This window comes from Pezoporus occidentalis, unplaced genomic scaffold, assembly GCF_034315485.1.
Source record: "Pezoporus occidentalis ecotype Australia unplaced genomic scaffold, CSIRO_AGI_Poc_V1 ctg233, whole genome shotgun sequence".
NCBI lineage: Eukaryota > Metazoa > Chordata > Aves > Psittaciformes > Psittacidae > Pezoporus > Pezoporus occidentalis.
Window position 1 is genome coordinate 78,993 of NW_026914212.1, and position 10,042 is coordinate 89,034.

The 10,042-nt window shown below is 44.5% G+C and overlaps 2 protein-coding genes across 13 annotated transcripts in view; one reads left to right on the plus strand and one right to left on the minus strand.

Annotated features, from left to right (window-relative positions):
* The window catches only part of YEATS2 (YEATS domain containing 2), a 44,038-nt gene extending 39,187 nt beyond the window's left edge, over positions 1 to 4,851 (minus strand). For 6 of the 12 annotated variants that reach the window (XM_062621749.1, XM_062621748.1, XM_062621746.1 and 3 more), the window contains exons 1-3: positions 4,709 to 4,844; positions 1,645 to 1,742; positions 1,436 to 1,528 (exon numbers count right to left, since the gene is read on the minus strand). In XM_062621749.1, the coding sequence (XP_062477733.1) occupies positions 1,436 to 1,528; positions 1,645 to 1,742; positions 4,709 to 4,808 (291 nt within the window). In that variant the 5' untranslated portion in view covers positions 4,809 to 4,844. Of the gene's footprint in view, positions 1 to 1,435; positions 1,529 to 1,644; positions 1,743 to 4,708 lie in introns of all 12 variants that reach the window. The other 6 variants (XM_062621744.1, XM_062621741.1, XM_062621740.1 and 3 more) reach the window with 2 other exon arrangements.
* The window catches only part of PLEKHB2 (pleckstrin homology domain containing B2), a 469,993-nt gene that overhangs the window by 55,235 nt on the left and 404,716 nt on the right, over positions 1 to 10,042 (plus strand). The window lies entirely within an intron of this gene.

Genomic DNA, 10,042 nt, shown 5'->3' on the forward strand with positions numbered 1-10,042 from the left:
CTCTTTACAGTTGTCCATTAGGTACATGAGCAAAGCAACTGCCAACTCTCAATTACACACTTAAAGTTAGATCCGTATATCCTACAGCAGGGACACACATGCAACATCACAAAAAAAAAAACAAAAAACAAAAAACAACCCCTAAATCACCAAAAACCTTTTTCTTTTACCTGTAGTCAAGCAAAATGACCAACCCCTTGTCCACTAATTTGTGGAAAAACATAATAAACTGTAATCATACGGAATCATAAGCCTCAGAACCCAGCAGCACTGGGTTGAAGAACTATTTATGTTTATGAGAACAGGTTAGGTATCTACAAATCGTCTTCCCAGAAGTTCTGAACTGGACTAAAAAGACTCCCCATTAACCACACATTAAAAATAGACAACAAAGAAAATTGAAACCAATAACGATTTCAATAGAGAGAACTGACTTAGCACACATGCAAACTAGAGAAAATTAAAAATGCAATCAAAGATAAGCTACACTAACCATAAGCTCATAAAAACTACAGAAAAACTAAACAAAGCAAGGATGCACCAGGAAGTTTTGTGAATACTTTGAAAGAATAACAAAAGTTGTTATTTCTGGCAAGTGTGAAAATCAGCAAGGACAAAACCAAACAGCCTGCATGGCAGAACAAGTAAAGAACAGGGACAGCACAGCTCCTCCTGATACAGGATGACATTGAAAAAACCCCACTTTCCAAGATCACAACCTAGATGACATTCTTCAGTGGCCTACACAAAAATTAAGGAGGAAGAAAGATCTCCAAGCCTCCCAGTACTACCATAACCTTTTTCAACTCCAGTTGCTCAACTCAAGTTTGGTTAGGGTAAAACAAGCTGGACCTTTACGGTCCTATGGCATTCCAAGTCTTCTGGAAATCACAACACGAAAACCAGGAGTAGTAGTGCAAGCCACTGCTTGGAAGAGAAATTCCCATGGGACTAGAGTAAAACTCAGGTCTGCAGCACCCATCTCGTTTCCAGAAATCAGCTCAGGTCTTTACTGGAAATAAGATCAACCCCCTAAAGTGAGAAGATAACTGAATACTGACCCTGGTAGTGAACTACATGTCAATGGGGAGTCTGCATGAGTTATGAACACCCTGTAACTACCAGCCCATTAGGGGCAGAGCGCTCAGAACTGGGGTTTAACAAATAGGGTTTGTTTTGTATTTCAGAAACCAGAACCAAGGGCTGTTCAAGGACTTCTCAACTGCTCTTTGAAGACCCTTCTTTGCCAAGTACTCAAGGCCCAGACAGTGATGCACAGGTCTCCTTTCCCACTGCCACCCCACCTGCAGTTTGTATTCCACCACTTCAGAAATTAACGTCTCAAAAATCACACATCAGCTGAATGGCCAGTGAACTACAACTACTCCGTTGCAAATACACCCTAAAGTCTTATTATTTCCAAAGCAATTTTTACCTCTCCAGCTTTAAGGAGACCAGCAGATGCGTAATAGTTAGCCACAATACAGGCACGCAGCTTATCCATCATCCTCCTTGCTTCAACCAGGCGCTACAAAAAGAGGTAACAACAAATGGTAACAGACAACCAATGCAGCAAGCCCCCCCCCCCCGCCAAACCCTGTTACACAAGGATTATATGGATTTTTAAGAACAAAACCTTTATACCTGATCTATAACTTCAATTTCGTGTTCTTTACTCTTCATTTCGACAGCAAACTGTTCTTTTATAATTGTCTCAATCTTCTGCACAGCAACATCTCTAGCTGTACACAAGGCCACACATGGAAAAAAAAAAGAAAAAGGAAGTATTTAAAGTCCTATTTTTGAGGCTGTATTTGAAAACATAAAGATCAAAAATTGTTTTGGAGTGAGAAGTGAAGGGATAATAACACACACAAAAAAGGGAAGGATCATTTTTCTGCAGAAGTTATTTGTCTTAACAAAAACCACATGTATCTTTAAAAGCTGGCTTATGTGGAAAGTTATTTTTTCCTTTTTAGAGCTGAGATGACAAATAACAGAAGATGGGAAGCATAGGACCAGTCTGTTTACTTCTGTCTCAGAAAAGCTGTAAACAGCAAAAGGAAAACTCAAGTGCAGTTACCACTGCGGTTGTGCAGGAGTACGCTGGAACACCATGCACATTCTTCTGCTCTCTCTTGCCCAATTCACATCCAGGAAATCAACACCACATACTGCAGCAATAATAGGGCCAACTAATACTTCATATGTTCAACACAGCCTGAACGTGGTGTAGCCTTCTCTGGAGTGCCTACAAGCCTCTTATTACCCACAACGGAAACTACATTATCAAAAGTTGGTGTATGTCTTACAAAATCCAGCACTGCAGTCAAAAATTGTTAGCCTTTTAGCAGGAGATTATTGACTTTGGTGGACAGCATGTAGTTTAGTATTTCAAACTGCATGAATACCTTATGGCAAACCAGCTGCTAAGAAGGAAACTGGCATCTTATTGTGTTTTCCTAGGACATGTATAAACATAAGAACAATTCGTTTTGCTCTACACCTACAGCAGACTTTAATATTGCCCTTCCTTTAAGTCACCTCCATTATATCAAGCAGGTTCAAACAACATCTGTTTTTATCAAGTTCTAAGCAAGAACTTGGAAAAGCAGTAACTGCACTTCTAAAAGAAAGCCTGGAAAAGGTTCTCCAGTCTGTGGCAGAAGTAGAGTGACCCCACTGCAAAGCAGATCAGAGAAACAGCCTGACTTCCTCTGAAAAAATGTCACACTGTTTCTACATGGAACAGAAGGCAACAGCACCTAGATTCTGTTTTGAGCTTCAGAGGAAGCATTTGTTTTACTAAAGGGTACACATATGTTTGAAGAGGTTTCTAATATTCCAAAAGAAAGAATAAAGAAATCAAAAGCAAGTCAAAACTTTGCTGCTGCATTCCAGCTAGCATACATAATTTTACTGTCTAATCAGGTACCTACAACAACAGTAAAGCAACTGATGCTTCTATATGCAAGAAAGGTCTCCTAAATACTTTTGCTTATTTCCAGATACCTGTATATAGATATTCTAGGGCCAGAAGTAGCTCTAAGCCTACATTAAAACAGCATTGTGTTTGAATTTGTACGAGTTATGCAAAATTAAAACACAGAGGGATATAATTTTCCTCCAGTCATGAACACCTTGCCTAGGAAATTCACATCTAAGGTATACTTTAAATAACCCTAAACAGATTAAGGCATGAGATGCATAGTTCAGACAAGGCCAACTACATCTCTTCCCAAGACTGATGCCATGCAACACCAATATTATGACAATTAAAGCACTTTAGTGTTTGTGGTTATATTACTGAGGCTTTTAAGAACACTTTATTTTTGTATTTTTCCCATCTTAGCATCAACCACATACCCTAATTAAGATCACATTAGTGAAATTTGTATACTTAAGGAATTCCTGTATTGGAGACCCTCCAGAAGAGGAAGAAAGAAGCCAATTCAGAGGAATCACCTGAACAGAAAGCTTGCTCTGGGAACGACAGTTTTCCAAGACACTGAGACTTTGCCTGCTAATTATTAAGACTTTCTGAAAAGTTGCTTCACAAAAAGTGGATTAAAAACCCGTCTGCAGTCCCTGGGACACTCCACCATGGAGGGTGGTGACTTCTGGCAGCCAGGCACGGCAGGCAGCTGGGAGTGGTGACGCTCTTCTGACACAGCCAGCTCCAGCAGAGCTCCATTGTCAGGGTCCCTACACAATCCAGCAGACAGGATCTGCCCGGCAACACATTCAACCCAGGGTTCAGCCTCCTCAGACTTGTCCAGCTGTACACCGCACTCCAAGACATCACCCACGAAGCCATCATCTATCCCTCTCCAATCAGCAGCTCTGGCATCCTGCTCTGTTCCTGGATCATCTTCAGATCCCACAGCCAGCTTCAGTTTTCTCACCTCCCTGTTTGTCAGCTCTTCCCATCACGATCCTTTCACATAGCTATGCTATGCCAAAAATCACTACCCTACTCCCTGTCCCAAGGGTAAGAAGCTCTACTCCCATTTACCCAGAGATGACTGCAACCTGTCTCAGGCACCCTGCCAACAGGCTGGTTCCCAAAGCAAGCATATCAGGGCGTGCCAAATGCAAACCTACTCATCCAACTACTCTCTCCACTACACTTCTTTATCCACCTTCCTTTCAGTCATGTAGCTGCTGCTCTTCCACCTCCTCCCTTGCAACTTTCAAAACCCCTTTCTTCTCCCTAACTTACCCCCTTCTACACTGCTCCATTTCATTTTATCTGCCTATTCCTGCAAACATTTGCCATCCTTAGGAGACAGTCTATCTACTGCAGGGTCATGGATACCCCCTCCACCATGCTGTACTTGCAATCCGTATCCCCCAAAATGTAAACTGCCAGTCTTTCTGGAAGCCGATTTCAATTGCAAAACATACAAAACAAATGCACAGAATGGAGCACACCTCGGCATGGATACCTGCTGAGAAGATGCACTGACAAATACTTGGGCAAACAAGAACAAAAGTACAGGTGAGGCCCTGGAGAGCTCGTGCTCTGGCTGCTATCATGCACCAAAGCCTGCATCCTCATGCCTTACACCAGCTCCCTTGCTCAGTGTCTGCCCTTTGACCCCTTAGCTCCCACCCCAGTCCTTCCCTGACCTGTCCTCAACAGCATGCACATCCACAACATTCCTAATTCCACCCGGAAGGCCCCTTCAGCTCAGAGAGCTCCTACCTGACTGTTCAGCTGCCTTGTGGCGCTTGCTGGGATGTGTGATGGTGATGTCCTCATAGTCGGGGTCCTTCTCCACGATCACTCTCTTCATCCCAGACATGTTCTCTCCACTGAGAGGAAAAATAAAAACATTAACTTCACTCACAGTGACCTTCTGGACAAGCTTCAACCTCTCACCACAGGGAGACACCTCCTTCCCCTGGCACTACAGGTTAACCCCATATCTCAGCACTGGTCCAGGAGCTTCAACTCCCTCACGAGCAACGGAAGCTTACCCCAGCCCGTGCGTTGCAATGGCAAACTGCTGCCTGCTGCAGCAAAGGGCCCCCTGAGCCCCACTGCCGGCGCGCTCTGCACTGGGACCCTATGGGTGAACTGGGGAGAGCCGGCTTTACCTCAGCACCCAGCACCGCCGAGGAGGGTTTACCTCAGCACCGGGTTTACCTCAGCACAGGCACCGCCGAGCCGGGAGCCCACCCGCGCGGGGAGACGCGGCCTTCAGAGCCGTGGGGGCACAGGCGCCCCGGCACTACCCCTTCGCCAACGGGACACGTCGGTTCAACCGCGGAGCTGCGCGGGAAGGAGCAGCTCGTCCCGCAGCCCCCCTGAGGCGGGAGTCGCGGCCCCGCACCGCGGGGTGAGGCGGAGGCCGCGGCGCTAGGGGTGCCCGGTACCGTGGGTCGCTGTGGGCGGGGCAGAGCCCGCGCGGCCAGGCCCACGTGCCGCTCCCCTCCCCCCGCCCGCGCACACAAAGCCGCCGCGGCCGCGCGCTCCTCCCTCTCCCCGCTCCCACCGCCGCCGCTCCTCACGCTCGCGTCGCCTCCTGGCCCCACCGCCGCCGCCGCCGCCGCCTGCACCGGCCGCTCCCGCCCCGCTGCCCTGCGGCCGCTCAACGCCGGCCCCCGCCGCCGCGTCCCGCCGCCAGCGCCGCCGCCGCCGCCATGAGCTCAGGGCCGTGCGCCGGGCTGGCCGTCACGGGTGGGGCGGGGCCCGCGCAGGCGGACAGCGGCGGAGGGGCGGGGTGAGCCCGCAGACCGCCCCGGGCCGTGAGTGGGGGACCCGAAGGAGGCGGCGCCCGCCTGAGGTGAGTCCGAGCGAGAGGCGCGGGAAGGGACCTCGGTGGAGGCCGCCGGCGTTGCTTCGCTCCGCAAGAGTGCCGCTGAGGTAACGAAGGGTTTGTGGGCAGCAGTTTGCTCTCAGCCCGAGGTCAGCGGCCCCGTGGTGTTTCCGTTCAGATACGTTGATGTATTGGTCTAATACTGACTCGCTGGGTGAAACAATTCTGTTTGAATAAGTAATAAAAGTTGAGGACATTTTAGTTCAGTGGAAGGATGGTGATTATCCATTAAAACTCACAAAATTCCCCCTAAGAAATGATGTGTGGGCTGACTGAGGTGCAGGTACCAACAGCCTGCAAGTGTCACCTCGGGCCTGGGATGGTGGCTCCACCAGCCTGCTCTTGCCTTGCGCACACCAAGTCCATGCAAGGGAGGTTTTGCACTGATCTCACTAAAGATAGGCCTCTAGAAAAATCTTATAGCAGCTTCTTACTCACCGTATTTCATAGTGTCTCAAATCGGAGCTGTAATTGTCCATTTTGGCATATATATCCTGCAGTTTATGTTTGGTTTTGGTCAGGCTGTAACACCTCTCTGAGGTGCGGCTAATGGCAAATAGTGCTTTGGTAGTCCCATGGTTCATACAGTGAGCTGCTAACTAGTATAAATTAAAGTCTAGCTCTTACATACATTTGCAAACTTACTATGAGGCCACTAATTAGCAAGTGTATGCTGAATGTTCAGGGCTTAGCCCTTAGTCTTCTTTTTGTTCCAATATCAGGACCAATACTACAACAGGTTTTTGACTTCTTACCAGGCAACAAACGTAACTATGGAAAATTGATGGAGGCTCTTCCTGTATTCATATTTGTATCATGCTCATCAGAAAAAGTAGGTATACAATATAGTTCAATTTTATTTTCTTCCCTTTTCCTGTCTAATGCAAAGAGGCATTGTTAAATTGTTAAAATACACTGCCAGTTGAGTATGTTTAAAACTTAAAAATATCTTAAGGTGGGCTTCCAGCCCTCAAAATATTTCCATTGCTTTGCAGTCTGTGGATTCCCTTTCAGGCAATATTACTTCTTTCAGGAAAATGAACTTCTGTAAGCATTGAACTTGGTCATAACATACTTGTGGCACTGCAGCAAGAGCTGCTTGGTTGCTGTAAATGAGCCTGGCCACACTGTAGAACTGCAGCAGACACTGTTGGCTTGCAAAGTTTTATTTCATGTTAGAAGGTATTTGAAAAACACCACATTCTCAGAAGTACAGCATACAGACTCTCATCTCAGATGTACAGCGTATAGACTCTCATGTCTCTGAGGGTAGGTTTCAAACTGTTGAAACTAGTGAAGCTGCATCTCAAAGCTGCAGAACATGGAAGGTGATGTGGTATCATGACGTCCATTTAAGTTGTATTAAAATGCAGAATGCCTGGTACCATTTCTATTAAGAGCTGCTCTTTCCTTGTACTCATTTCTCTGTGTCAGAGAGAAAAGCACTATATTGAATATCAGGGTCTTCAGTTTTATTTTGGTATATCCAGAACATCCCATGGCTGAATACCTTACACAGGCATTAGACTTGTGATACAGATCACATTTCAGGCACAGGGCAAAGCTACGGAGGCTGTATTCAACAGTATCTAAAAGAAATGTTTTTGGGAAGAAGGCAAGACTAGGATTATGTGAAGGGCTAATTCTGAGTCTGAGATCCAGAACACACATTACAGGGAAGAGGAAGCCACGAGTACAGCTAGAAAAATACGTGAAGGATGGATGTAATCTCTAAAAATGGGGTATTAAACCACATACTTTCTTTCCATCAGTTCAACTGTGGTAGTATCACTCCATCACAGTCTGAACCCTTACTCTGCCATCAGCAAGTGGGAACTCAAGATGGCCAAGTACCAAAATTTAGGGGAATAAATGCTCTATAGGATTCTTCCCAACCTGTATTGTTGCCAGTCACCTTCCTAGTTTTATGTTACCTTTTCCTGATTTCCCACACCAGTTTTGTCTTTCAAGTCCATTCACATCCTTTTCCCATTCTAATACCCAGGCCTAGCCAGTATTTCATATCCCACTTCCCTGCTGTATCACTTTTCCTGTTTTCTTTCTCGGTTCACTCTTCCACCTCACAGCCTCCAGCTTGCCTTTATTCATATCAATAGTAAGTTCCATGTTGAGGACAGAAAGATGAGCAGGGAGAACACCTTGACTGCGAGACAGAAGAATGGATAGATACAGAGACTGCAGTGGGGCAGAATCCAACAAGTTAAATGACCCAGAGGAAAGGAAGAGTTTCTTCCTTGCACCACCAAGCCCCACTCTAGAACTCCTCATAACCTAAAAAAAACCACAGTGAACTATTCAAAAGGCAAATGTTTATTAGATACACTGAAATTTAAAAAACTCAAAGATTTATGCAAGAAATATATTTAAATATAACAGGTGTTATTGCAGTTGTGCTACATTACAAAATCACTTTCCTACTGCCAGCACAATCTGAAGACCTTAATGTTATATGTGAGATAACGTTACACTGACTCTGGCACACAGTAAGTGGTCTGCACTTTCTTTGTTCAAATGTCCTTTGTGCTGCACCAGGTTGTTCTTGAAGACAGTATCAGCTCTTTGCAGAACTATGTCTTTTATGTTTCATTAAATAAAGGAACTGGCAAGAAATAACGAAATGCTGTTTTCCTCAGCAAAAAGGAAAATCAAAACATGATTGCAGGTGAAGATATCATAGGAGTAACAGTTCAGGAGGTAAAATCTCTTTCCATGTCCAAGTAGCTCCTATTAATCCAACTCCAAATTGCTACAGGTGCACCATGAGGAGAATGACTCACAGGTCCAGCATTTACACAAATGAAATTGGTAATAGTACATTACATTCAAGTCTCTTGATTTCCTCATTGTCATGCTGCACCATATTATTGCTTCATAGTACGTATACTGAACAAGAGGTTCATGACTGACAAATCAGAGTGTTCAGAAAGAGCACAGAGGCTGCTGACTAAAACAAGAAACTGTACATGTTAAGAACAGGAAGTCAAAGACTAAACTCCAATCCTCTGCGACTGAGGAGCGCTGAAAACAAAGAACAGGAAGAGACAAACACTGATTTCCCTAGTTTAAATCTGGCACAGCCTGTAATAATGGAAGCATTCTAGGTATATTCTAAACAAGAGGTTTAACTATTATGGTTAGCGAATGGTAAGATTTATTTCTCTTAGAAGGACATCAAGAGTCTGGACAGTAAGACTGATCCTAATAATGACAACAAATTGGGAGAAGTAATCCAAGCTCTTTTTCACAACAGATAAAAATAGAAGGTGAATTCAAGGCACAGGTCTTTTCAAAATTAACACACAGTATTTTCTTTGGAACTAATAATACAAAGTAAGCCATAATTACATTATCAACATGCTGTACAGAGGAGCATTTATGTGCATTACTTATAACAGGACTATCAGAAAAGGATTTCAGAATTATTCACATGCACAGACAGGCACACATAAACATATGAGCATGGACTGGAGCATTACAGTAGAAAAAAAAGAAATGTCCCTGTAAATACAAGTTCTTAAGTAATGTTATCAGGGCTGTATACTTTATGTGTAATGTTAGTTAGGGAAGACAGCCAGTGTGCAAAGAACATCCAAGTCGCACCATCTGGTTTGAGGCTGGTAGGAGTTGTTGACTGTTGTGGCAATGCTCACAGCACTGACACAGTCATAATGAACTGACAGTCAGATGCATTTTTATTAATGCCACCTGAAATAATGCAACACTGAGGAAACTTGTGTGCTAGGCATGTTAAAATAAAATCACTGCTTGGCTCCCAATCAGATAGCAAATTTCTGCTTAAAAATCTCATCTTACATTGTAGATGCCTTTTATGAGTGTATGTTGCTCAGATTTCTTTAACCAGGCACAGCAAACCATTTCATTTGTACTTTCTTGTGTGCATGAGACTACATTCAGATGAAAATACTCATTTTGCCCCACAGTGCAAAGTCTTGCGAGTTTCTTAATGCTCTTGAATTGGCTTTTGCCATCCACATATACTTTCCTCGATGGACAATCAGGAAAAATGAACCTCTGGCTTTCCTGAACATTGCCACTAGAAGACCATGAACATACATGCACCTTTATTGCTTTAACTTAGTTCAGTGTAGACAACATGAAGTATTTTTACCACCTGAGTTTCAAATTGGAATCGCAGACTTCCGAGAATCCAGAACATCTTGGTTTCAGCAAGCCCA